This window comes from Sander lucioperca, chromosome 9 (genome assembly GCF_008315115.2).
Source record: "Sander lucioperca isolate FBNREF2018 chromosome 9, SLUC_FBN_1.2, whole genome shotgun sequence".
Taxonomy (NCBI): Eukaryota; Metazoa; Chordata; class Actinopteri; order Perciformes; family Percidae; genus Sander; species Sander lucioperca.
In genome coordinates this window covers 34,770,862-34,798,737 of record NC_050181.1, presented here as the reverse complement: position 1 = coordinate 34,798,737, position 27,876 = coordinate 34,770,862, and the positions used below count along the sequence as shown (strand labels likewise).

General features: G+C 41.3%; 2 protein-coding genes and 2 long non-coding RNA genes across 8 annotated transcripts in view; 3 read left to right on the top strand and 1 right to left on the bottom strand.

Annotated features, from left to right (window-relative positions):
* rpap2 (RNA polymerase II associated protein 2) overlaps positions 1-23,992 on the bottom strand; it is a 28,743-nt gene extending 4,751 nt beyond the window's left edge. The window contains exons 1-12 of one of the 3 annotated variants that reach the window (XM_036004919.1): positions 23,813-23,992; positions 21,741-21,786; positions 20,600-20,714; positions 19,072-19,170; positions 18,896-18,961; positions 18,717-18,805; positions 18,578-18,613; positions 16,264-17,416; positions 14,969-15,078; positions 13,581-13,661; positions 5,182-5,250; positions 1,223-1,370 (exon numbers count right to left, since the gene is read on the bottom strand). In XM_036004919.1, the coding sequence (XP_035860812.1) occupies positions 1,226-1,370; positions 5,182-5,250; positions 13,581-13,661; positions 14,969-15,078; positions 16,264-17,416; positions 18,578-18,613; positions 18,717-18,805; positions 18,896-18,961; positions 19,072-19,170; positions 20,600-20,714; positions 21,741-21,786; positions 23,813-23,867 (2,064 nt within the window). In that variant the 5' untranslated portion in view covers positions 23,868-23,992 and the 3' untranslated portion in view covers positions 1,223-1,225. Of the gene's footprint in view, positions 1-1,098; positions 1,371-5,181; positions 5,251-13,580; positions 13,662-14,968; positions 15,079-16,263; positions 17,417-18,577; positions 18,614-18,716; positions 18,806-18,895; positions 18,962-19,071; positions 19,171-20,599; positions 20,715-21,740; positions 21,787-23,812 lie in introns of those variants that run through there. The other 2 variants (XM_031298033.2, XM_031298035.2) reach the window with 2 other exon arrangements.
* LOC118495794 lies at positions 1,125-21,526 on the top strand. Its single transcript, XR_004898230.1, has 3 exons — positions 1,125-1,212; positions 8,345-8,351; positions 21,489-21,526. It is a non-coding gene; the product is annotated as an uncharacterized LOC118495794 (long non-coding RNA).
* On the top strand, positions 1,905-2,092 carry LOC116048806. The gene is made up of 2 exons (XR_004104744.1): positions 1,905-1,991; positions 2,053-2,092. It is a non-coding gene; the product is annotated as an uncharacterized LOC116048806 (long non-coding RNA).
* Positions 23,734-27,876, top strand: part of glmna (glomulin, FKBP associated protein a) — an 11,268-nt gene continuing 7,125 nt past the window's right edge. The window contains exons 1-6 of one of the 3 annotated variants that reach the window (XM_031298039.2): positions 23,734-23,964; positions 24,329-24,393; positions 26,485-26,610; positions 26,702-26,815; positions 26,975-27,083; positions 27,678-27,876. The exon at positions 27,678-27,876 is cut by the window's right edge and continues 72 nt beyond it. In XM_031298039.2, coding sequence (XP_031153899.1) covers positions 24,355-24,393; positions 26,485-26,610; positions 26,702-26,815; positions 26,975-27,083; positions 27,678-27,876 — 587 coding nt within the window. In that variant the 5' untranslated portion in view covers positions 23,734-23,964; positions 24,329-24,354. The other 2 variants (XM_036004920.1, XM_031298040.2) reach the window with 2 other exon arrangements.

The following is a 27,876-nucleotide window of genomic DNA, read 5'->3' as shown; positions in this document are numbered from 1 at the left end:
GCGTGCGCCACCTGGTCAAAACCAAATATTTCCAGATACGCGCATTGTTAAAATACCCATATAACAAATTACATTATGGTGCCATAAAGCTCCATGTGAAGGAAGTCCCTTTTATGACAGCAGCAGCTCCTCCAGCACAGCAACAAACTGGGAAAAGCTGGGTGTGATTTATTTGGCCGAGGAGAGGTTAAACACCCAGGGCTCTAAAACTTCAAGGATCTGATTTGCACATATCTCACCACAGATTGTCTACATACTGTATAGTAATGCTGCTACACAATATTGACAGTAAGTCAAACAGCCTGCAGACCAGCGGTGCAGTAGGTATTCACATCACTTAAGTTAAAGTATAATCAGAAAAATACTTTAAGCAGGCTATTAAATGTCAAAGTACTTGATGTAGAAAAATGTGTGACTGATATGCTATTATATATTATATCATTAGATTATTATTGCTCATGCATTCATTTAAAAGCCGGACTTTACTGTTGTTTGTAAAACAATAGTTGGTTGATGTGGAAATACTTTTGAATTATTTTGTATCGGATTGAACAAAGATTATGTTCATTATGGATTCATCTGATGATTTTCTTCTCCGTTAATCGATTGTTTGATTTGTAAAAATTCACTTTTGTTTTGGCCAACCAACAGTCCAAACCTTGACAATATTACAAATAAATTAACATTGCTTAAAAAGGAAAAAACAGCAAATCCTCTCATTGAGAAGCTGGAACCATGAAATGTTTTTGCTATGCATTTTTATTGCATGAAACGATTATCAAAATAGTTCCCAATTAATCTTCGGTCAATCGGTTTCAGCTGTACTTGTGTATATGGATGGGTAGTTTAATCTATACCAAAACAAAAATCTTAATTTGTAAAGTAACTAAAACTGTGAAATAATTGCAGTGAAGTAAAATGTACAATATTTCCCATCTGAGAATTGTAGTGGAGCAGAAGTAGAAAGTGGCATGAGAAGAAAGTACCTCACGTTTGTGCTTAAGTACAGTACTCGAGTAAATGTACTTCGTTAGACTCCACTGCTGTATCCTACATTAGGAGTAATCACAAAGGATAAAGGGACATGAGCTTTGGTTTCAAAGGTTATTACAACTTTATTTCTGGAAAATGCCGGATACCCACATATTTATTTAATTCAGTCAGTGATCCTGAGTGTATATTTAGTATTCATACGTCCATGTCTCTGTGTGTGTGTGTGTTTGTGTCATTGTGCCGGGGCTTTAAACAGCCGCACTACATTCAGAAGGTCCTGCTCCTTTAGACCAAGCTCCTCCATCAGTGTGTTCAAATACTCGGTTGATGCTGGCGTCTCCAGGGCTTCTCGCACCACCGGAGACACCTCGGACAACCTGAAACACAAAATCATGCACAATCACACACCCGCGCTGACCCCGGGCTATTGTTGTTACAGATACCAGACAGCGAAACAAAACATTTAATAATAATAATTACATTTCGTAGGACGCGTATATCCTAAAACTGAAAGCTCACATCCTTGTCAGACAATGTCAAGTTATTATCAAGCTATTAAGTTAATATTGAAGCTGCTGAACTCTGATAGTAAATCTTAGCACAACGGAGCAAAGTGCAATAAAATACACCAGCACTCTTTGCAATGTCATTCATGTCCTAAGATGTCTTATGTTGACTTTAGGTTTCTCTGTGACATGTTTGTGTTGTGAAGCAACAGATTGTAGCACTATGCCCAAGAGAAATTTCCCCTCAGGGACAATAAAGTGTAATCTATCCAAGTTGTGTCACAGGATCCACTACGCTAAGGTACCGAGTGCTGACCAAGGGTTCATGTTGTTCAAAAGAAAACAGACCTACTGAGTCATTATGGATAACCTATGAGTAAACCCCAGATCGCGTCTTTAAAAAAAGCCATGCGCTGGATTTAAAGTGGTTCTAGTTTTTACTCAGCACAGTCATCCAGATAACAAACCTCCGCTCACTGCGTACATGAGTGCGTTTACATGCACATCATTATCCTGGTTTTGAGTCTTATTATATAGGACATGACGTTTACAGGGAAGATGAGAAACCTGGTTATTCATCTCCCTGTACACATGATCTGTTTAAAAGGTTTCTGCCTGGTAAAAGGAGGTTTACCTCTCTGCTGTGTGAAATTGCTCTTGGGGGAATAATTATTATTATTCTGCCGCAGGCTAAAATCACATCTCTTCCGACTGCACCATGGCCAAGGAGATGATGGTCATAAAAAATAAAATTAAAAAAATTGCACTCACATGTTGCACTTACATGTGGCTCTTTGTAGTTTGGCTTATTTGAGGCTAATGTGCTTCTACGTGATTCTTGCTGCTCTGAGTTTGTACCTTCATGGTTGAATGCACCTATTAGAATTCGCTTTGGATAAAAGCGTCAGCTAAAAGAAATGTAATGTAAAATATGTAATGGACCTGTTGGGTCTCTGTAAATGATAGAGTCCTATCTGTAGGAGCGTCCTGAGAGAACGTCTGTTGTGATTTGACACTATAAACCCTATGCCCTGCTACACCCCGCTACACCCTGCTACACCCTGCTACATCTTGCTACACCCTGTAATGCCTTGCAGTGCCCTGCTACACCATGAACTACTACAACTACTATTTCTAGTCATAGTTCCATTATCTTTATTGTCACTATTATTGCCACTGTTCATCACACCCCCAACCGGCACCATCAGACACCGCCTACCAAGAGCCTGGGTCTGTCCCAGGTTTCTCCCTAAAAGGAAGTTTTCCTCATCACTGTCGAACTAAATGCATGCTCTTGGGGGTGTATTATAGAGTGTGGTCTAGACCTACTCTATCTGTAAAGTGTCCTGAGATAACTCTTGTTATGATTTGATACTATAAATAAAATTGAATTAAATTGAATTAAATAAAATTGAATTAAATAACAGTATCCAGGTTTCCGATTGTCTGTGTGCAGTTGTGTCACGGTTCCTGAACATCTCGGCCACTCATTTCTCTATGAACAGAGAAAACCAGAATAAGGTGTTGCCACAGTATCCTGGTAGTGGAGCACTCCAGGTTTCTGATTTCAGTTCATTTATACATGTGCAACACATAACCGGGATACTCAATGACCCAAATCCTCCTCTAATAAACCTCATGTATAAACCTGACAGAGATGACTGAGAATGAGAGACATTTCATTCTTAGCTAGGTGTACATGACAAACTGGCATCTGAGTGTCATTATGCCTGCTGCAGTAACATGGAATTTCACATCTGTACAGAAACTGTCAGGATCCATCAAATCAGCACAGACCAACACCGCCCGAGTAAAGAGTGCTTACCTCCCACTCTAAATCCACCGTTTGCAACCTTCCACCTGATCTCCATCACCTCTCTAACCCACCCCCCCACTCCCCCGTCCCTCCCCCCTCTACCTGTCCTGTGTACCTGTGTGGAGGTGCACTGCTGGTTAATCTCCGGTTCACCCCAGGGTCTAGTGTTGCAGGGGGGGCATCCATTATTCAGCTGGCCCGAACAATAGAGGCCAGACTAGCTCCACAGCTGCCACGCAGCAGATAGATAAGGAGGCACACCAAATTATTCATGATGAAGGAATGGAAGGATGGAGAAGCTTGAAGTTAAAAGGGAACTAATGAAATCATAGAGTAGCAGTGGGACAGGTGTCTGGGCCGTTTATCAAAGGTAAAATGAAAGCCGACTGCTAAGCCATCGAGTGGCTCACCATGCACCAATTCACAATATCTAAATATATACAGGTTATTAAGTGGTTCATCAGTCAGATCAAATCAGTGGTTTTAAACATGTAGCTCTCAACATTAACAGTCAACATCACAAGACACCTACAATCAGGTCAAAGCCACAGAGCACTGATAACAAATCTCTTTTTCCCCCCCTCACATACTGCAGCTCGAAAAAAAGTTTGATCACAACGCAAAAGATTACTGAGCATGTGTGTAGGATAATTATGTAAAATCTATTTCATTCTAGCCTAATCATTTTTATGTATTGCTATTTAAGGAAACTGTTTGCAGTCACAAGGCTCCCTCACTTTAAGAGTTATAGATTTGTGTTACTTACTGCCCGTCAAGCTGCACAACACTTACTGTATTCCTTTGTTATGTTCAAGAGAGCTCACAATGTAAGTTATGATATTGATACAAACTGACCTGGGGCCACCGAGGGAGTAATAAATCAGCCGGGCATCAGGTGAAAGTTTTCCCAGCCGGGGCAATTTAAAGTGCTCATTTTGCTTGGATGTATACAGAGGAACTGTGTGTGTGTGTGTGTGTGTGTGTGTGTGTGTCTGTGTGTGTATTTAACTTGAGAGTGTACAGGGCTGCTTGTGTATGCCTTCTGCCCTGGATCACGGATCTGGAGAGGGGCAATCAGGTGGAGATAAGGCCATGGGGCGTCCGTGTGTACTCAGGCGGGAGCAGCACGGAACTGTCCATGAACTGCCAGCAACACGCACATGCACACACACAGACCATATGGCATGGGCTAGAAACAACGCCGCACCATAATAGCATCTTGTCAAAAGCACCATGAAGCTGAAAGTGAATCCAAGTCAGTTTAAAAAAAAGTTCACTTGTTTTCTTCGTTGAATGAAAAACAGAAGCTGTTGTGTCACTTTGATTCATCAATCTGCTAATGAAACAGATAATGATAGCATGACATTACTATAATGTCAGCTTTAGTTCTGCATTTGTTTAATTCATATTCATGTTCAATATCACCAACCACCAAGGCAAATTCCTTGCTTTGGCAATAAACCCTTTTCTGATTCTGGTATGTATAAATGATTTTTATTTACCTCATGACGTCTTACATAAAACACAAAACATTTATTGCATAAGAGTTTGGTTGCTGTCCATTTAAACTTCTTTAGTTTAGATTATTCCTTACGAGCTACACCTGATGTAGAAAACACACTTTGTTCATGTACTCCCACACAAACAGTTTCACACACCCAGGCAGTGAAGAACAGTGGTTTCAAGTTTGCTGACTGGGTGTATTCCCTGGGAAACAATTAACTTTGATTGCCTTGTCATATCTTTATTCTCTCTCACCACTCTCCTCAACAGCTGAGGGGCAGACAGTCCAGCTGTTATGGTGCATCCTCTTAACCCTGAAGTAACACATTGACACACACAGACACACACACACTATGAACTTACAGATGGAGCAGCACGACGGCGATGAGGGTCCACTCTGGAGTTTTGTGGATGATGTTTGTGTTGCTGAACCTGTGGTGTCGACAAAAAGACTGGTCAATCATGACATAAAGAGTTATGTCATGTAAGAACATGTGTATATGTGTTGCTGATCAATCTAACCACAAAGGGGAACATGCACATCATTTTTAGGCAGGAGCAGCCTTCTCTATAGGCAGGGGTAAAAAAAAAAAAAAAAAAAAAAAAAAAAGTAAACTAGGAAAACAAAATGGGCACAAGGCCGGAGCAATCACCACGAACACCGGCTGCAATAGTGCAGTGATGTATGCCACTGTGACAGCGCTGTGTATGTTCTTTGGTTAAAGCCTCTTGTCAGCACGGCCACTGACAGCAGAAAAGAGAATTCCTGGAAGCAGGACTCTGGAGGTGTTACTCACTACACAGTGATTTAATAGCACTCCTTTTGAAAACATCCTAACCAGCCAATGGGAACACAGAGTACTTCTATGGCAGGAAATGTTCAATTCTGGTGCAAGTTTGAGAGATTTTTTTTAACAAACCAATTTACTGACTACTACTGGATGCTGGTCCTACCAGACTCTCATACATTTCATTTGTACAGACAGTCTGGCCACTCTCCATTGACAAGTGTTAAGGGACTGTTCGTTATTTATTTCAGGGGCCACCTGAGGAGTTTTGGGATCTTTAATCAAAAAAGACCTGACCCTCCCTTCACCAGCAATACATTTTGGATGACCCTCCAAAATGATATGGATTAAAAGGATGACCCTCCCCAACAATTTATTGATGCATTCTGTACTGGTTTGCGCTTGGCAAAGATATACAGATAGCCATTGTTTTTTTTACAGCCACGACTTCCGTGACTAAACCTCTGCATTCTCATCTTACGCATCCCACTCCTCTGTTATGGTGTGGTGGCCATTTCAGTACATTTACTCACTAACATTGATGTGGAAACACAATAAGCATGGAAACTAAATGCACACTTCCTGCATTACTGCATTACTTCAAATACTAAGTTACTCATCTAGTAAATTAGTATTCACATGAAATAAAACAATAAAACATTGAGACCATTCAGCAAAGGACGCTGGGAAAAAACAGATTCAACACTGGTTGCTATGGACTCGTCACTAGGCTTCCTCAGTCATTGTATATTTTAGCATAGGTAATGTCGGTACACGATCCGTTCTGCCTGCACGATCCGTTCTGCACATCCGAAAAATGTTCGCGCATGTGCGGTTGTACGAGGATTTACGACACTGCACGATCTGTTCCACGCTTCCGGTCGACAGCCAAGCTAACGTTAGTTTAGCTAACAGCTAATTCGGCTAACTGCTAGCTGATTGTAGCGGTCTGCCGTTAGCCTCCACAGGCAAGCTAACGTTAGTTTAGCTAACAGCTAATTTGGCTAACTGCTAGCTGAGACAGCATGTAATAACTTTAAAAGACCCTCAAAATAAAACTTGAAAATAAACGTTGACATATATAACAAACACCTAACATATATAACAGCTGTTACGTCAGTTCTACTTTACTTGTGCTCATTTAAAATACAATCACTCAATACTTGTCTTTATTGTTATTACTGTGAAGTCTTAATTTAGCTGTAGCCTGCTTTTCCCATTACGTTTGAGTTAACGTTATTTTAGACTGAATCTAGCAGTCAGCTAGCGGTTAGCCGAATTAGCTGTTAGCTAAACTAACGTTAGCTTCCCGGTGGAGGCTAGCCATAGGCTAGCGTGGAACAGATCATGCAGGTCGTATGGATACGTAAAACAGTATTATCTTGCGCATGTGCAGAACGGATCGTGCAGGCAGAACGGACCGACAGGTAAGCTTGCGAAGCTGAACATTATCCATAACTCCATTTCTCAGACAAGCGTCAATTTGGGGGCTTGCATGTTACCACTCCTTCCTTCTCAAATGCCTTGAAAAGGCTGTCGTTTGCACAATTTCACAAATAATCACCGGGACCGAAAGGATATTTGAGTCGGGTATGGCTGCAGCCTGGAGACCTCCCGTCTCATGCCCTCCCGGCTGGTGCAGACCGCGAGCTTAGACTTTTCAAAATAAAAGCTTGCGTCTGGTATGTTTTCGTACGGTGTTTTGGATGTTTTTGAACTAAACAGTACGGCAATCATGCTAATGAATAAAACTATTTTTTCAGCTGATGTCTTAGTTACAACACGATGGAGCTAGCAAAGCAGTTTTGTGTTTATATGTGCGAGCGGGATTTATTCAGTTTGGGAAATCCCACGGTCTCTAAAGCTACAGCTCAAATTGTCTGGCTGACTAAACAGGGAGGGGCCCATCTGCTAGCAATAGGGGCCGAGACTGAGAGAGCTACATGGATAAATATGCACCAAACAAGCCACAATTTTGCTCTTCTCATGAATACAAAAGTTAGGTTACCCTCCCCCCTAGGCTAAAAAAACACAGAGCCCGGACACACAGAGCCGATAAACGGCCGTTTTGACAGTCTGGCGAGGTCAGTGACTCGAAACATGTTTCGGTGAACTATTTTAGTACAATATGAGATCGTATTCTGAACAAGCCGCCATGACAGTCTGTCTTTGAATTTCCAGAGAAACAAGACCCACGTGACACGTTCGTCCAGTCAGCTGCCGGTTTTCATTTTTGGGCGACAATACAGATTAGGGCCGCCTGCTGTTATGGAGACATATGGAAAATCTAACTTTTCCCGAACCCCGTGGGGAGGAGGGCCACGACATCATGGCCACCAACAAAACTCAGCAAAGATTGTTCTTGCTTGGGCTTTAACTTCTGGATATTCAGCATCTTTCTCCGCCGCCATTACGGAACTACAACTCAAACTAGCGCACGACCTCAACGTCATCGTTCTCAGCCACTCCCTCTGTTTGCTGATTGGAACGGTAAATATTTGGCCGGAGAAAACCCGCGAATATACCGCAAACCCAGACGACGTACTGAAGGAAAATGAAAATTGAGCGGAAGTAGGTAGGAGGGCGGAGCCAGGCTAGGATCATGGATGTATAAACTGAAAATAGTTTTTGAAGAAAGAACAACAATGGTGAAAGTAAGAAAAGGGATTTATTAGCTTGGACTGACGATGAGGTGGTGACTGAAAGGTCTGTGAGCCTACTTAACCGATCAGACTGAGCTGTGTCGTCGTTTTCCAAAGCTCTCTGTTTGTGCCCGTCCAGACTGCAAAGCAACCGTGGAGTTTTTTAAAACCAAAACGGGGTCAGCAGTGTATTCAAATGTCTCCATTTTAGAGGCTCTGAAACACTGGAGCAGTGTGGACGCGAGGCGTAAATGTAGCAAAAACATACTTGTGTTTTTTATTCTATTTATTACATTTTTTGAAAGACAAACGTACAAACAAAACATAATCAACAAGCAGACAGTAGTGCTACAAGACCGGTCTATATAGTGGAGGAAAATGTGACATTAATAACAAAACAAGATAGGGCACTGTGTTTGCACAATAGCATATATAAATGGTGACAGCAATGAGTAGCAATAGAGGAGTCAACCCCATGGCCATTGGTCCCAGTTCAGTCAGATATTCGTTTTTCAAACCAAAACTTAGTAGCGTAAATGTAGCCTGTGTGAGGATGTCCAGCTGTCGGTCATTCCAATATCTCGAGAACTGTTCATTCGATCTACTTCACACTTGCCAAGTTTATTGCTGGGTGTGAACAGGCCCCTTTATGAACAGGCACTGCACTAGTGTAACAAATGCCACATTAAAATGCTATAATGTTCCGAATAAAACAGACACAATAACAAAATGGCAGAAATTAAAGACCTTGGTCAACATACGCAGGTGTTTCTTTACTTATTTTGTCTAGTTAGACTCCTCTATGTCTAACTAGACACTATGCTTGATTAATCTCCCTTGTTGCACCTGCCTGAGGGGGAGAAGTTGTTTCCTTGTTGTTTTGACATTACACACTACGAAAATCACAGGTGAAAATAATAAAATTAACGATGACTTCAGTTTCAGGGTCCTGGTAGTGTGCATGCTAGTTCACCATCACCGCTCATTTAAATAGAACGGAGCCACCTGTGCTTTACCTGCTGTGACAAGTCTACATCTTGAATCTCAGTTCTCTTTTTTGATATCTCCTCGCTTGAACCGGAAGTAGTTCTGGCCCTCCTTTGTGAAGGCCGTATCAAAGCCCTTATTCCTGCCCCGAGGAGCGAGGGTGGAGGATGGAGGAGGGATGGAGGAGGAGCTATGAGCGAGGATACTAGGTGCATCCCATAGCCCTTAACCTTTAAACACTGTTTGTTGCTACCCCCCTTAATTTACTGTTTTCGGTCAAATTTGATCGGACAGTTTTAACTGCTCTTATTTTAACATAAATGCCAATAAAAATGACAAAAAGTATTTTAAATAGAATATTTATTGTAAAAGAACCTTATTAGAACATTAACATCTACAACGTGTGTGCGTGCATGCATGTGTGTGTGAACATTGGTGGTTCACATGCACAAGTGGCAACATGACACATGAATTTTGTGTGTGTGTGTGTATCTGTCTGTTTGTGGGTGTGTGGGTTTGAGGGTGTGTGGGTGTGTGTGTTTCTGTGTGTGCGTGCATGCATGTGTGTGCGAACATTGGTAGTTCACATGCACAAGTGGCAACATGACAACATGAACTGACAACATGAAGTATGTGTGTGTGAGAGTGTGTGTGTACATGTGTGTGTATGTGTGTCTGTTTGTGTGTGTGTGTTTCTGTGTGTGCGTGCATGCATGCATGTATGTGTGAACATTGGTGGTTAACACACACAAATGGCAAATTGCAGTCATGGTGCAGTGTCCCTTGCAAATGGAAGCTTTGCACCTGTGAATGGGTACACAAGCGCAGAAACGTTGTAGGAGTGTGTGTATGGAGATGTCTTTTATCTCCTGGATGAAAATTATACTCTTTCCCACGTCGCCCATGTCGCACGTAAATGTGACGTCATAGGTACAGCCCGACAGATAAAGGATTTTTAAGGCCGATACCGATACAAATATTTGAGGATTTAAAAATCCGATATTCCGATATATCGGCAGATATATATATTTTTTTAAAAATCCAGAAATGCAGAAAAAACTGATTTCCTTAACATTCGTTATTTGTAGTTATTTATAAGTCCTCACTAAAATAATATGATAATGCAGTTTAAAAATAATAGTTTGTTTTACTGTCTCAACAGAACAGAGGAACATCAACATTTTGAACAAAAAGACTGTGTTGCCAACAGGGATGTTGTAGAGCGCCCTCTGGTGGACAAACTATGCAACGGCAACACTCAGAACATGGTTGAAGGGTGTTTCGTCCTTTTGATTTTATTTTTTTAATATTCAATTATCAGAATCATTTGTCATTATAAATTATTCTGATGAATGAATATTTAAAAAAAAAAAAAAACAATTATAAATGCTGATACTGATAGTTTGGAAAATGCCTAATATTGGCCGATATATCGGTCGGGCTCTTGTCATAGGAGCATCGTTACTATTTATACTCGCTAGTTGCAGTCTTCCCCTGAACAGAGGTGTCGCTACAGTGTTTCCCACACATAGACTAATTTGTGGCAGTGCGCTATACAATCAACACCGGCCGCCACATATTGTGTTTCGTTATTATTATTATTATTTTTTAAGCTATTTAAAACACGCAGCGTATTCGTTCAGCTGCATTTCCTTTCCCTGCTCTCCTCTGTCTCTCTGTCGCTCACGCATCTCTCTCACACACAGATACACACAGAGCCCCTCCCACCGTGCACAAAGCGTCTGTCTCCATCAAAACGAGAGAAAGACGGCTGTCGAAATTCACAAGTTCACGAAAGGTTGGTATCTCGTGAACACCTTTACACAATCACACATTAAAAAGTCCTATAGAAAATAAATGTTATCTGTGGGAAACACTGCGCTAATGAGCAAAGGCTACCGACTTTGCTATTTATATGGACTAGAAGAAGAAGAAAAAGGTAAACAATGGCAGAACTGGCAGCAGCATTGACGTCAATGCTTCGATTCGATGACCTACGTCGTCGGATCAAGCCTTTCATTCACCATAAAATAACTCATCTTAACCCAGTAAGTTTACAAGAGACACTTGCAGTCACTCTGAGAGTCCTGGCATCCGGTTGCCCTCGAACTCGTCCATGCTTTCTGTTTCTGCTTTGTCGTGCGCCACTGAAAAAAATAGATTGGTTGCGCACTTAAAATCCTGGCGCGCCAGCGAGATCTACGTCATTTTGACGTCACATTGGCACACGACAGGTCGGCTGCGGCGACTGTAAAAAGGCCTTTAAATTACATCCCTGACTCCTCCACTTGCCTCCCTCCCTCGCATCTCTCCCGTGCCTCATCGGTGGGAGGGACTAGGACGCGAGGAAATCATGGGAGGAGAGAGGCAACGAGCAAATGTGTTTTAGAGGGGTGAGACGTCCTTTCCTCTGAAGCGTCACATGAATTTGTCAGCTGTACGGGCGGAGTTAGTAACTCCTTCAGCTGCACGGCTTCCGGGAAGGCTGCTCTCGTGTATCCTCGGCTGTGGAGCCTCGATGCTCGCTCCTCGGGGCAGAAATAAGAGTTTTGAGACGGCCTTTACCGAAGAGGGACAGAACAACTTCAGGTTTAGTCGAGGACCGAGGAGCAAATAAGGGACATGGGATGTACCTACAGAGAGCAGCCTTCCTGGAAGCTGTGCAGCTGACAAATTCACGTAATGCTTCGGAGGAAAGAACATCTCATCCCTCTAAAAACACCTTTCCTCGTTTCCTCTCTCCTCACGTGATTTCCTTGCGTCCCTCCCATGCTTCCTCGGTTGGACGGACCAATGCTGCGTTCCAGACACAATTTTTAGTCCGTAAGTTACGACTTCAAGTCACGACTTGGTAGCGTTCCAGGCAAAGTCACGACAAACCCTTCTAGCTAGCGGCTACCTAACGGTGACATTAGCTAGCGCTAGCTGATACTAGCGATTTCTAGTCTGCGACATATTTTGGGCTTCATTTAATAAACATAACCTGTAGTAGTACACAATCGTATGTGTATTGTTTTGATTACAATGTGTGGAATTACTTTACGTTGCCTATTTATTTCTATTTCTCACCGTTAACCACCAGCGTCTGTACAGCATCAACAGGGGTCGCCATTGTTGTTTATGTGTGTGACGTCAAAAACTGTAACTGGGAGTACAACGATCTGGTACGAGTTCACGGGTAGTAAGTTACGGGTTTGACTGCCGTTCCAGGGCACTTTCACGGGTAGAAGGTTGTGAAAACACGGGTTACGGGTTGCCTGGAACACAGCATAAGACGCGAGGAAGGGAAGCAAGTGGAGGAGCTGGGGATGCAATTTAACGAGACGGAGCCAAAATTTCTGCTGGGAAAAAAAACGATTGGTTCCTGAAGTTTGGTGACCTCATGTAATTCCAGCATAGCTCCACCCGTCTTTAACCTGAGCTGAAGTCTAATTAGCCTGAAGTGCTAACACCTGTGTAGGTGTACGGAGCCTTAAAAAACAACACTGTTTGTAGTGTATACAACGACAGATTAACAGAGATTGTTTCCTACGTGCATCTGTATCCATCTATTATATTAATATCTCAAGGATATCAATGTGTTTTTTCAAAAACGTCATGACACTTGAAAATAGTACAATACACCTGGGATGTCAGCACACACCAACAATGACCATTCAATGAATGCATATGTGTGAATATGGGTAATGAATGTGTGACAATAAGTCTCTTTCACAGCCGACATTTTGACAATAATGATGGCTCTGTTACGAAATATATATATAGACTTAATTAATGTTATTAATGTCAGCTGTGCTTGTCCAGCTATGACATGTCTGCTCAGAAAAAGGTAGATAAGAACTCCTGTCATCATGTTTCAAGTCCACCTGTAGGAGGCACCAGAGTTCTTCATCAAACCTTCCCACAATGTTGTGGAATGTATCCATTAGTTACCATTTTAATGCTCTAATTTCTCTAAGAATATTACAGTGATCTCAGGAAGATGGGTGTTTTTGTTGCTGCTAGCAGAGGGTAAAAAACACCACTCCTTTCAGAGAAAAGAATGTAACAGGATGTCTCTACAGACAGCACAGAAATGTTGCAGCAGTGAAGCAATTTACACTTATTCTGTTGCATGCACAACATTGGCTCTAGTACTGTACAATTAAATGTGTTGATGTGAACTATGAAACACAGTTTTGTCTTATCAAGATTTAACTTAGCCAATTTTGTGACACATTTTAAGCCTCGTCAGCCAAAATGAAAGTAATTGTGTGTGTGTGTGTGTGTGTGTGTGTGTGTGTGTGTGTGAGACACGCAAACAGACCTGCAGAGAAGAGTGTGTGTTTGTGCGTGCTGCACTGACCTGAATGTCTTAACCAGGTTGTTCAGGTCAGTGGAGAAGTCACTGATGGTGAGACTCAAAGGACTGACAATGTTTCTGAGACTGCAACACAACACAGAGACAAAAAGATGAGGGGCAAAGAGAGACAAACACAACAGAAAAGTTGTAATTTTTACTGACAATAAATGTGTGCTATTAAAGCAACACTAGAGAACTTTCCCCGCTTTGGCCCCCCTACAGGTTGGAAGCGGAATTGTCCCATTATCGCCATCGTAATGTCTCATTATGTCTCATTCGAACTACAGATCCGCTACCCGATCTTGCAAACTTGCATAATGTAATGTAATGGGACAATTCCGCTTCCAACCTGTAGGGGGAACCGAAGCGGGAAAAGTTCTTGAAAAGGGAGCTAGAAGGGTTCCAACTGATACAGTAAATAACGAGCGTGTAAACTTAAGTTTATCTGACTAGTGTTTATAAAACCAAAACGCAGTACTGTAACTGCATGATACTTCCAGAGTACAGCAGCGTGATCATTTTGCCCACACGTTAATAAGCACACTCAGTTACACATGATAACCTATGTCGGATTGCAGGGACCCAGGTTCCATTCATGCCCCAAGATTATTTGTTCTGGGAGATGGGTCAAACCTTAGCAGGATGGATAAGCACATAAGAAGCTGGGTCCAGACTAGTTTGATGATCTGAGCCAGACAGATTATTTTAAGAGGATGGAGGAATAAAGGGGTGCCGTCAATCCAGGAGTGGGCTTGTGAGATGGCTAGAGTGGCGGCGTTTGAAAAAATGTCATATAAACAGTTTGCCAGATTGGATGTCTATGTCTATACTAGAAAATGGGGAAAGTACTCAAGCTTTCTGGAGGCATATACTATGTGCTTATTGTTGTCACATATACATATTGTGACAACCTGGAAAATATCACCAGTTTTCAACAGCTGTTTTAATCCTGCGGAACCGCCCCTAGTGTTACTGTTGTAAATCATATGTTTTGTATACCGTTCAAAAGGAAAATCCTGCACTCTGCTCTTGCTCATAAGATCACCATTTATTAAAAAAAACTAACGTTTCATCCTAAATGGTGATGCTATAAGCAAGAGCGTGAGTGCAGGGTTTTCCTTTTTTCCCCAAGTCATGTGTTTTGATATCCTCCAACGCACCTGCACAGAAGAACTGTGGCATGTGCGACTTGTTTCTTCGAAAAATTGTATACCGTTAAAAAATGAATCAAATTTGTTAATTTTAAAGTAAGCACACTCAGTTGAAGCACACTGAAGCTGAAAGAGACACAAACATTCAGACACACAAAATCACACAGACACACACACACACACACACACACACCAGACACACACACACACACACACACACACACACACACACACACACACCAGCTGGTGAGCTTCTCCACTGCGATGCGTTTCTGGATGAGATGCTGAGCATGAGAGTCAACGAGCGGCAGAGCTGGGTCCTTTGTGCTCTGGTCCTGGACTGTCCCCTGCTGGAGGGACAAAGGAGATGTGTGAGTGTTGGAGAGCAGAGCTCAGTACATACACACACTTACTGTCCAAATCACATTTGTTTACACCTGTGATTCTCAACCAGGGGTACCTGTACCCCAGGGGATACATGGAAAGATCATAGAGTAGCTCAACTAATTTGAAAAAAATAGAAATCATGATTTAATAGGAAGAACATATCCCCATATTAACATGGAGTCAACTGTAACACCTGAACACTACATGTTGCCGTTGAAAGGGTGTGTGAAAACTGGTCAGCAAACGAGCACAGAAGTTTAGCTTGAAAGTAATAAATAAATGATAGAAATAAATAGTTAAAAGATAATGACTAAACTGTTCGAATGATTAGCTTAAGCAATGGAGAAATGGTTAAAACAGCTAAAAGTAGATACAGTTAGCCAACGGTTGAAACAGTTAGCTAGAAGTAATGGCTTAAAGTAACGCTAATGGAGTGATGGTTGAAACATTCAGCTTCATTCTGATTAGTAGTAGCCTAGTAGGCTAGTATTAGTAGGATTGCTGACAACCTTAATATTGACAGTTCAATTGTATGAAATAACTAAAAATATTCACTTTTAAATAATGAATGGTGTTATACATTTAGAACATAGATTGTGAATTGATGAAGGGGTATGCAAGTTCATCTGACAGGGCATGGGGGGAAACCTCAGACCAAAAAGGTTGGGAACCATTTGCTTACACACTATATTTTCTATATAGTGCCACCATGTGGCCACTGACTCTTACAACGAGGCCCTTCATTCTAGAATCCCTCCAGAATTCAAAACGGTTTAGGCACCGACCGAATTGCCTCTAAAGTATCGAAGATCTTTAGAGAATACCCAATTTCAATACCTAAGGAGTAAATCTCATCAGCGTCAGTGAGCCAATAAGCATTGCAGCATGCTTCTACCCAGATCTAATAATGCTTATGATCTAAGACCTAAATACACGTTATGCCAGAGAAGGGGCTCATGTAGTAGGAGCTGAAAAACAAATTAAAAGATTTGTGCCGTAATGTGTAATGTCGTAATTCATTTTTGTTTTATAAAATTGATTCAGGCACCGTTATCGAAGTCACGGTATTGGTATCAAAACATTCTGAGCGATACCCAGCCCTACTTTATTCACAGCCCTCCTCTCTTTTCTCTTTCCCCCTCCCTCACCTGGTTTCCATGCAGCTCCTCTGCCCCCTCCGGTAGAATCCAGGTCCCTTTATAAAACTCCCTGACTTTCAGCTCCAGCTGCTGGGTCTCCTGCCGCAGCGCCTGGTAGTCTGGAACTGCGGCAGACGCTCTCTTCTGCACTCCGGCACCAACCCATTCTGCATCCTCATTGGCCACGTCGTCCTCTAAGTCGTCTTCATCCAGCTCCTTGTCTTCCTCCCCTGCCTCCTTTTCTTCTTTGACGTCGGCGACAGGAGAGCCTGGGGAATAGTGGGCGCCGTACAGGAACTCCAGGGTCTTGTCAGTGCTCCAGTCCTTTAACGTTCTTCTCAGGCACTCGAGGAGATTGAGCCGGATGGAATGGGGTTTGGCTCCGGCAGCGTGGCTCTTGAGTAGATCTTGTAGCCCTGCTGCCCCTCTCTTGCTCACACCCACTTGGGTGATGTTGAGGCCTGGCTGGCTGCTCGCTGCCGTGTCGTGGCCGTCCTGATTCGTCTCGATTAGGGTTGAAGAAGGGAGAGGTTTTCTTTCTGTTGAGCTGTTTGAGTCGTCACACGGAGGAGAAGTGATTAGATCTGTGTGTTCTGCTTGTGTGGCTGTTGAGTCGACAGGCGGGGGAGCGGTTTGAGTGACTGACTCGGATAAACTGCACAAATTCAGTTTAGCTGTGGTCTCTTCCACACTGGGTTGGTCTGACACCGGCTCTCCACGAGGTCCGTCTGTGTTTGATGAAGTCACCCGTTTTTCAGCGTCAGTTCCGACTTCTGTTTTACAAGAAAGTGACTCCTGTCTATTCTCATCTTCTCTCTTTTTCCCCTCCGTTTTTGCGGCCTGACCCTCAATCTCCTCTTCACCTCCCACCCTCCCCTGTTTCTTTCGCCTCTCCATCATCCCTCGATCCCCTTTCCGGTCTCCATCTGTACGTTTAGGCAGGTCGCCCCAGTGCACCCTGGGTCCTTGACGCTGGGAAACCACGCTGGAGACAAAGTCCTGCTCCTGTTCAACGTCGCTGCTTTCACTGTGGCTGAGGCCGTCTGTGGCAGAACCCTGCCGAGAGCTGGGAGGGTCCTCGGGTGGAGCGGCGAGGGGGTCCTCAATGTCATCCACTTGTAGACGCCTCTCCAACAGCTTAATCTCCTCACCAGAACTCCCGCTGGACACACATTGGTTACACTGAGCTGAGTCCTATTCACGGAGGACTAGTATTACCAGGGGACCGCCTGTGATTTAGAAATTACCCGCCACGTCTGTGTTCTCGTCGGCGCATTCACACGGGATAAGTGAAGTCTGCATTTTACATGAATTTACTGACATTATCCCTGACATTATATGATGTCAATGCTCTCTCAGAACTTTCATTTATAATTGCCAACACAGCCAATACAACCCCGAGCACAGAGATGTTGATTCGCACGGGACTAATGTTGTCACACAACCTGTTTTTGGCCAAATAGGTAGGTAATTTGTAGAGCCAGACCGATATATCGGTGGGCCGATATTATCGCCCGATATTAGGCATTTTCCAAACTATCGGTATCGGCATTTATAATGGCCGATAAATAAATATTTAAAAAAATAAAATAAAAAAGGACGAAACACCCTTCAACCATGTTCTGAGTGTTTGCGTTGCATAGTAAGTCCACCAGAGGGCGCTCTATAACGTCTCTGTTGGCAAAACTCTTTGATTTTTGTTATTATTGTGTTTTTGTTCAAAGGACTTTAAGTTTCATATCTTAATTGTGTATTTTTATACATTTTATTTATCAGAACTTTAATATATTTTGATGTTCCTCTGTTCTGTTGTGACAATAAAACAAACAAGTTTATTTTTAAACTGCATTATCATATTATTTTAGTGAGGACTCAAATAACTACAAATAACTAATGTTAGGGAAATCTGTTTATGTTTTGTTATGCGTTTCTGGATTTTTTTTTTAATATATATCGGCCAATATATTGGAATATTGGATTTTTAAAATCACCAAATATATGTATCGATATCGGCCTTAAAAATCCTTTATCGGTCGGGCTGTAGTAATTTGCGGTGGAATTTTGACTTTACAAATTTCAGACATGTTATTTTGGCGCGGGATTAAGATCACAGACGCCCTCCGAAATCATTACAAAAATTACTAGAGGTCCCCAGGTGATACAAGTCCTGTATGAAGAGGGCTATCTATTATAAAACCTATCTTACAGTTAGAAAATGATACCGTATACCGTTAGTTGTATCAGAACTAAAACAAAAAAAAAAGATTGTGTGATATGTTAGTATTTAAAATATTCACATACAAACACTTAAGCAAATACATACCCATCTCTTTTCTTCATCAGTTTAATTTCTGGAGGACTGTCAGTGAGAAAAAAAAAAGTTAAACACACAGTCAAATTGAAATATGCAATGATCAGTTGATAGTTGGGATTTAGAACAGAGAATGGAACGGCACACATACCTCTCATGCTGCCTGAGCCAAAGAGGTGTATTTGGGATTTGTAGCTCAAACTCTTTGGAGGCTTTGTAGCAGAAGTTACTACAAAAACACTAATCACAAAAGAGAGACGCAAAGACTATCTTTATTTTGATTATTTGTTCCAAAATAAATGCATAAAATATTTTTTTAGCAGCACTTACCTTGCGCTCTGTGATGTCGTACACCTTATTGGTCTTAGTAGAAATTCTATACTTTTGAGTTGGAATCTATAAAGTGAACAGTAGCACGAAGTCAGATTAGAAGCATGAAACACCAGAGACACATTGACGTTTATTACTTGCATAGGACTGTAAAGACTGATATAAAAGGCTCTTACCTTGCCCAGTTGATTTGAACATAGGGGATAACTACACAGTTTGGCGATGGATCTCTCCTCTAAAGCATCTTTGTAATTAGCAGGAGTGATGAACCTTGCCTGTAAAGAAGGGAGACAATAACAGGAGAAAATAAGCTTGTTTCCATTGTATTCTAAAGCTCAGTGAATTAAACCAAAAAGCAAATGTGATAATTCACTTCTTCCACCATAACAGAACAAATATTTGATATAAAACTACCTACTTCACTGTAGGGCTGGGCAATATATCAATATCGTGATATGAGACTAGATATCGTCTTAGATTTTGGATATTGTAAAATATATATATATATATATATATATGGCAAAAGTGTTGTCTTTTCCTGGTTTTAACCCTCCTGTTGTCCTTTAAAGTTTCTATATCCGAAATATAGGTTTCTTTCAACCAAATTGCCCAAAAATAACATGAATGGTTCCATACAACGTTCTTCACAAGTAAAATTAAAGATCAGTTTCAGTTTCTTTCATTACATTTTGGGAGTTTTATTCAATATTATAGCAAAATTCTGCTTTTTAAACTCAAAAATGAGGTATGATTTCATAAAAATGAGGTTTATTGACCATGAATTCCAAGAATAAGTGTGAAACTAGTGTTTATAATTTGGTGTTAGTGGTGTATATACTGGTGGGAAAAAAAGCGTCGAAAACGGCAAAGTGACAAAAAGTGACTATCAGACAAAGTGACAAAAAAGGAACAGAAATATCAAAAAAGCGACAAAATGACAAAACAAAGCAACAAAAACAACTGAAACTAAACAAAAAGTGACAAAAACGTCTAAAAAGCGCCGGAAGCCTAGAAAAAAAATGCAAAGAAATGTTGAAACATTATTTATTTTTTTTAGCTGGGAGGACAACACAAGGGTTAAAGGCTGTGTTACAGTAAAGTGATGTCATTTTCTGAACTTACCAGACTGTTCTAGCTGTTCTATTATTTGCCTTTAACCACTTCGTCATTGCATCCACATTATTAATGATAATTTATCTAAAATCTAATTGTGAAAATATTTTGTTAAAGCACCAATTGTCAACTCGCAGTATCGACATCGAGGTATTTGGTCAATAATATTGTCATATCTGATTTTCTCTATATTGCCCAGCTCACTGTGTCTCGGAAACATAACAAAGAGGGGAGAGAGGATTCCATTTAAAACGTTATATCACTTCACTTTTGGATGTCGACAGACCCATGTTCTTTGAATAGAAACACCGTCACAGTCAACAACGGTAAAGGTAGTATAACAGTCAGGATGGACACAGATGGCGAATGTACAAGTGTCCAGATCAACATTAAAAGAATATCCTTGTCTTCTCTACGATGGAGGCTAACCTCCAAAGGCTCTGTACATTTCATATTATGCATATGTACAAATAAACCTTTGCATATTTGCAACGCAGTCTCTCCTGACTGAAATGTTAGACAGTTTAGGGGTGAGCTGTGAACTGAGGCTTCTGTCGGTCTGCTGCTAAAGTGAACTCAGATGATACATACGCAGTCAACCAGGAAGTCTTCAGCCACGCTGTCCTCCAGGAGACGCTCCACTATTTTCAGGGCTCTTTTCTCCAGCTCCAACTTATCCCTCAGCATCTCCGTCACTACCTCTCTCCTGACATGAGACAGATATAGTATACACATTAGAAGAAGTGTTGGTGTGGTTACTTGTTGACATTTATCATTAGTAGTGGTATTATTAATAAAGTCGAGTAAGACACAATGTGAGGGTGCGCCTCATCCAGTTCAAGATTACGCATCGCTTCTATTGGACTTCCTTCAGATTGTTTAGCATTGGTCTGAAAGACACGCCAAATTGTTGGAAATGTAAGACAGAGGACGGCCAATTACTTCATGTCCTATAGTCCTGTGATAAGGTCCAGGAATTTTGGACCGGCATACATGATAACCTATGTCGGATTCCAGGTTCTATTCATGCCCCAAGATTATTTGTTCTGGGAGATGGTCAATCCTTAGCGGGATGGATAAGCACATAAGAAACTGGGTCCAGACTAGTTTGATGATCTGAGCCAGCCAGACAGATTATTTTATGAGGACGGAGGAATGAAGGGGTGCCGTCAATCCAGGAGTGGGCTTGTGAGATGGCTAGAGTGGTGGCGTTTGAAGAAATGTCATATAAACAGTTTGCCAGATTGAATTTCTACACAGGAAAATGGGGAAAGTACACAAGCTATCTGGAGGGCTCCTAATAAGCTTTGTGCTGTGGAGAGGCGTATACTGTAAGCTTGTTGTTTCATCACATATATTTATATATATTTTTTGGATTACAGTTGTCTATTTAGTTATTATTGTATTGTATTATATTGAATATTCAATGGTTATTATTTCATATTGTCTTAATTTTGTCTAAGTAAGTGGTGATGACAAGTGTGTGTGTGTGTGTGTGTGTGTGTGTGTGTGTGTGGGGGGGGGGGGGGGGGGTATTTATGTTGTGAGTTGTATGTTCTGTATTTTGTTTTAAAACCAAATAACAACTGTTAATCTTAAAAAAATAAAGTCGAGTAAGAGGAATATTCTACAACCAAACACACTTTGTTTGGCATTAGTGTGTGAAGATGGTGGATTAGCTAGACATTAGTATACGACTCTAGCATCCAGTGACAGGATGCCCTTTTCACACCTTCTTGCTTCTTCTTCAGCAGCCAGTGCTTTGGTGCGCTTCCCACCTGCCACACAAATAACAACATGATTACAAGGCTAATATGAGTACTAAATATCCCCCACTGGAGATATGTCAGTGTGTGCTGTGGAGACCAGTAAACCAGTCAATGAGCTGCTACACAAAGTAGACCTGTGTATGACACTGAAGCATGTTTAAACTCCTTCCTCACGTCTGTTATTAGGCTGTAAACATATTCATAATATAAAATAAACCTCCCTTTAGTGCATTTTAACAAATAGAATATAGCTTTCACAATTTTAAAACGGCTAGTGTCCCAAATTATTTTCCAAAAACTGAGTGTCCCAAATGATGAGGGTCTTATCAAAGCCCGTCTACGGAGAGCCTGTTAACTCCCTATTCAGTCCCATTGTACCGAATTTGGTTGCAGTTCCACCAGAGTTCCACTGGGGGTGATCGCAGGCGAGTGCAAAATGAATGGGACTCTATGGAGCTAGACGGCTAAATTTGTCTCTTTCGCCCGATTGTTGTTGAGAAATCTCAGATTTGATTGTAGTTTTCTTCTGGAAGACTTGGAGTTAAGCTTTTCTTTGAGAAAAGAGCAAAGAACGGCACTGAAATTGTTCTTAAAAAAGGAAGATGTGTTCAGGGTTTTGCTGACCGGATACGGCAAAAGTTTAATCTATCAACTAGCTCTGCTATCTTCTTCGTCGCTCTGGCTGGTTGTAGTGCTATCCTATTGCGTGCAGAGGGAATTTGAAAGACAACCATTTATCCCGCCTCTCGGATTGAGCTCCGTCAATGGTGAGTTCCCAGACCCAACATCTTGATGTGGGTCTGGCTTGTACAGGTTATAACCTGTCAGCTGTGTTGTCGATGCCTCGAGAGAAAAAAGGAAGCGACTCAGAGCTTGCCGTAAAGCAGTATCTCTGGCCGTATATGTGTATGACGTCATTGAAAAAGCCACTTTAAACATCCAGCAGTGTGTATTTTCTTAGCCTCCCCTTTCGAATGCAACATTCAAATTACTAGACAAAACATTATATCCTGAGAAAAGTGGATTTTGAGGGGTATAGCTCCATAGACCTCCATTCATTCTGCACTGGCCTGTGAGCGCCCCCTATATGGAACCAGAGTGAAACTGCAACCAGTTCAGAAGCCGGAAGTATCGAGAGTGGAACTTCTCCCCTTATTAGAAATTATTTGGCCTTATTTGAGACAGGTTAGGGTTAGGGTCAGGGTAGCACAGGTGGTTTAGCAGGTTCATAATTAATGAAGGACATTGTATGGGGAATTTAGGACACTAAATTGTAGGGGTGGGGGGAAAAAATCGATACAGCATAGTATCGCGACATTTTCCGTGGCAATACTATATCGATACACAGACGCCAAGTATCGATCTTTTATTTTATATGTGTTGGTCAGTCTGTCTGCTTGACAATCCCATTTTGCAGCAATACAATTGAAGGGAGATGAACAAACAGAGAAATATATCTTTTTAGATAAAACAGATGTTGACAAAGTTTACTTTTGGGGACATCATTTGAAATTGGGAAAAATTTGAAGTTGGAAAAAAGGTAATAAATTGTAATATATCGCAGAATATTGCAATATGTTTAAAATCGCAATAATATTGTACCGTGACATAAGTATCGTGATGATATCATATCGTGAGACCTCTGGGGATTCCCACCCCTACTAAACTTCACGTATACCTTCTAAAACTGTGTTTCCAAAGAATGTTTACACTCTCTGGGATAATGTAGTCCTGACTTGACAAATTCAATCTGGACCTGGTCCAGTGTGGTCTACATGTGAGAAAATAAAACCTGTTTTTCACAAACAGAATAAAGCTTTCCCAAATCTGAAAGTGGGATTGAGACAGCTTTAATGCTTTACCCAAACTGCGTGACATGTTTTAACAAAAACAGAGGAGCAGTCGGTCAGCAATGGGAGTTAGCTAGAAGTTCCCTTTAACGTTCAAATTAATTGCCGAATCGGAAGCTAACTTCCGCGTCTTTTTGGAAAGCCTGATATCGATATGAGAGAACAATTTCTTAACTGAAACTAACCTTTTTTAGAGGTTTTAGCGGAGCCTTGGCTCCTTCTTCTCTCCTCAGTCTCCATGATGTTTCCGTTTTCTACATTTTCAACTTTGACCTATGACATATTTCATTCTACGGCAAGCCCAAACGGACAATCATTTCGCGTTAGCGTGGCTAAGGTGGGTATCTACCTTATTATTGTCCTTTTATATCGCTTTTATTTCGGTTACAGCGCGTGCTGTTTGGTCTGTGTTTGTATAGCTAGGACAGCACTACGGAAAGGTTTGTTTTCAGTCAAACGGCTAAGCTAATTCAGAATGATACACCAGCATTCATTGTAACGTCTTTCCTGTTTATAGCAGACTGTCCAGTTTTGTTGCACACACAAGCGACGGCTTATTATTGGACCTTAACCTACATATACATGATGAATTAACTCACTAACAGCTGTGGGAGTTTAGCTGGACACTTGATTATCAAGTAATATGGTGTGCGTGTGCATTATTTTTGACATGAAGTGTCCTGTCTGACTTCTGCGTTAAGATAAAGCCCGCCTGAAGACAGCAGGGATGGCTCTGGAGCAGCTCAGTGATGTGGTCCAGAGATGTGTGAGTGCTTCGGGGGACTAGACGGGGTTCAGTACACCGCACCCACCTTTTTACACACCTTCCACATTTCACTACATGTCTGGGTTCTTCACATACAGTATCTCACAAAAGTGAGTACACCCCTCACATTTTAGTAAATATTTCATTATATCTTTTAATGGGACAACACTGAAGAAATTACACTTTGCTACAATGTAAAGTATTAAGTGTACAGCTTGTATAACAGTGTAAATGTGTTGTCCCCTCAAAATAACTCAACACACAGCCATTAATGTCTAAACCTCTAAATTGGCATGGTTTTATGTCGGTTAGCCTAATAGCTGGTTTGATTTGCATTGAGAGATGATTTTATGGAAAGTACCCCATGCCAATCTCTAGGTATGGTGAAGGGTATGTGATGATGTGGGGCTATTTTAATTCCAAAGGCCAAGGGAACTTTATCAGGATGCAGAGTATCCTGGATCCATGAAATAACTGGCCTTTAAAAATAAAAATCTGCCTGCCTCTATGGGAATTTAACATAGGGGTGTACTCAATTTTGTTGCCAGCGGTTTAGACATTAATGGCTGTGTGTTGAGTTATTTTGAGGGGGCAGCACATTTACACTGTTATACAAGCTGTACACTTAATACTTTACATTGTAGCAAAGTGTAATTTCTTCAGTGTTGTCCCATTAAAAGATATACTGAAATATTTACTAAAATGTGAGGGGTGTACTCACTTTTGTGAGATACTGTACATGTTATTCAGTGCAATTACTCACTTGGTAGTCCAGTGGTGTAGTCTACGTGATACGCAGGTATACGCAGTATAGTATATACCCACTAAGAAAGCTCCAGGATTTTCATATACCTAAAAATGTGCAATGGCACATGACAACATACTTTCCATTATATTTTTGATATATTTTGAATTGTCATCTGTGTTTTCCTTCGCATAGGCTGAATACAGGTATTTCCACTGTAAATTGGTGCATTAAAGTGTATCAAAATAGCAGAAAATTAAGTCTTTGACGCTCAAAATTTCCTTGGGGGAGCAGACCCAGACGCCCCACTTTGATATGTCCATTGTGGTCCATATATTTATGTAGAACAGTATACCCGCTAAAATACATTAGACCAGGGGTCTTCAAAGATTTTTAAGCCAAGGACCCCTTAACTGAAAGAGAGATGGAGCAGGGACCCCCTACTAGAGATATTGTATAAAATGAAGTTGCATATTAAACTGGTCCTGCAATTACATGTAGGGCGACCTAAAGCCTTTATACATACCTTTGTTTTTTTTGCATACAATACTACGCTTTTAAAATAGCCTTATAATTGTTGGCATGATTTCATAAATCATGTTTTAATTTTAAAACATACTTGTGGCACAGTGAATCCTTATTAACTGTATCTGTGGATGGCTATCTTAGTGACTATCAACCAAGGCCAGTAAGCCTATCACTGGAGGCCCCCCTGCATTGAGTCAGAGGACCCCCTAAGGGTCCCTTGACCCCCTGTTGAAGATCCCTGCATTAGACTACACCACTGCTTGGTACAAGTAATCTGAATGTGTATAGCAATAGTGGTCCCTCTTTACTTGATCTATGCAACTCTGTTTGAGCTGCACTTTCACAGTCTGCTCCATCAGTTTAAAAACAGTGAAAGTGAAAGAGACATTTTTACAGGCCACTGTGTTGCTACTGTCTCTGCTACATTAAATTAGGAAAGCCTTGAATGTCTTAAATGATATTTCAATAATGATTAAAAGACTGTAGGACTGCAACTAACAATTATATACATTAACAATGGACTTGTCGATTATTTCATGATTAACCGTCAATCTATAAAAGGTCATAAATTGTGACAAGTGTTGCTCACAATTAGCCAGATCCTAAAGTGACATGTACAGTTTGCTTATGTGTCCAACCAAGAAGTCCAAAACCCCAAATGTATTTACTTTACAATGACATAAAAGCAGCAAATTCTCCCATTGAGAAGCTGGATACTGGCATTTTTACCTTTTAAGAATGACTTCATCATCAATTTGCTGCAATAAAATGCCTGTATTTTCTCTTTTAATCCCTCCATTTGTCTCTCTTTCACACAGCAAGCCCTTCCTGAAGACCGCTACACCACCGAGGACCATGACGTGTTCACGATTTCTGGGCGGACCTGCATCGAGGAGGGAAACAGCGCACAGGTCCTCAGTATTGTCCTGGATGAAAAGAATCAGGTACTCAGAGCTCACCATTGTTTTCAGCGCGTAGACTCATGTTTGCTGCACGTCGTGCTGCATAAACACCCCTCTGTCCCTCTTTCTGTAGGACATAGTGAGATGTATGGGTTGGAATCTGCTGCCTCCCCTGATCCAGGTTCTGCTGAAGAAAGAAGACAAGAAGTTTTCTCAATGCCTAGCCATTTTCAACCACCTGCTGCAGGTCTGTTCATCTGCTCAACAGTTAACCAAAAGTATAATATTTAAGATAAAACAATAGTTAGAATTCGATATGATCCACTGACAAATCTAGCAGTGTGTCGATGCTTAGTGTCTCGAGTGTTGGGATTTTCTTTTAAGGGTTTTACTTTTGGTTTCCCAGACCTGCAGACCCAAAGAGCTGCTGATTGGCTTGTTGGAGCAGCTGGAGCAGGATGACCCTGACACCATAGCAACGAGCCTCCATCTGCTGCTGAACCCTCTACAGAAAGGTGAAGCACATTCCTTTGAATATGTTCTCCAATATACTTACTAAAGGTGGGGGGGGGAAATCGAAAATCGTATTTATCGTGATTATTTTTTTTGCGACGATTTTAAAATCAATTATTTTCCATAGAATCTATATATATATATATATATACATATATATAACCAATAATTCACCTTAATATTTTCTGTTTATACGGTACAGCTGACGGCGACTACATCATATGTTTCCAAAACAGAGCAAAATCAGAAAATGCAGAAAATCCATGTTATGTACTTCTTTACAAAATGAAATAAATGTCAGACAGACTGATTGACTGACATGTGATGTGCATTCTTCTTAGAAAACAATTACTTTTTAGAAATGTCTCATGATATATCGTCTCTAGAAGTGTATTATTCAATTTTTGCTTTTGTTAAAGAAGGAAAAGAAAATCCCAAAACTCAATGAATACTATTGAATGGCAATACTTTTAGAATCGGCACCCATGTATCGTGAAAGAATCGAATCGGGACAAAACCACATTGTCCCAGCCCTAATACTGACACCACAACTCAAAAATAGAGCCATTTCTATTTCCTGTGTGCTTTCCTCTCAGTGCTGCTGTGTCTGGGCAGCCGGAAGGCGTCGTCCCTGGGCATGACCCTGTCCTCTGTGCTGGACCAGGTGGCCAAACTGCCTCTGCCTCACACCAAGGAGCAGGAGGAGGACGACATCTTCTCGCTGTGTCGCTGCTGCACCGATCTGATAGACTTTGTCAAGCCTTTTGTCCACGAGGCCAGGCAAAACCTCCTGAA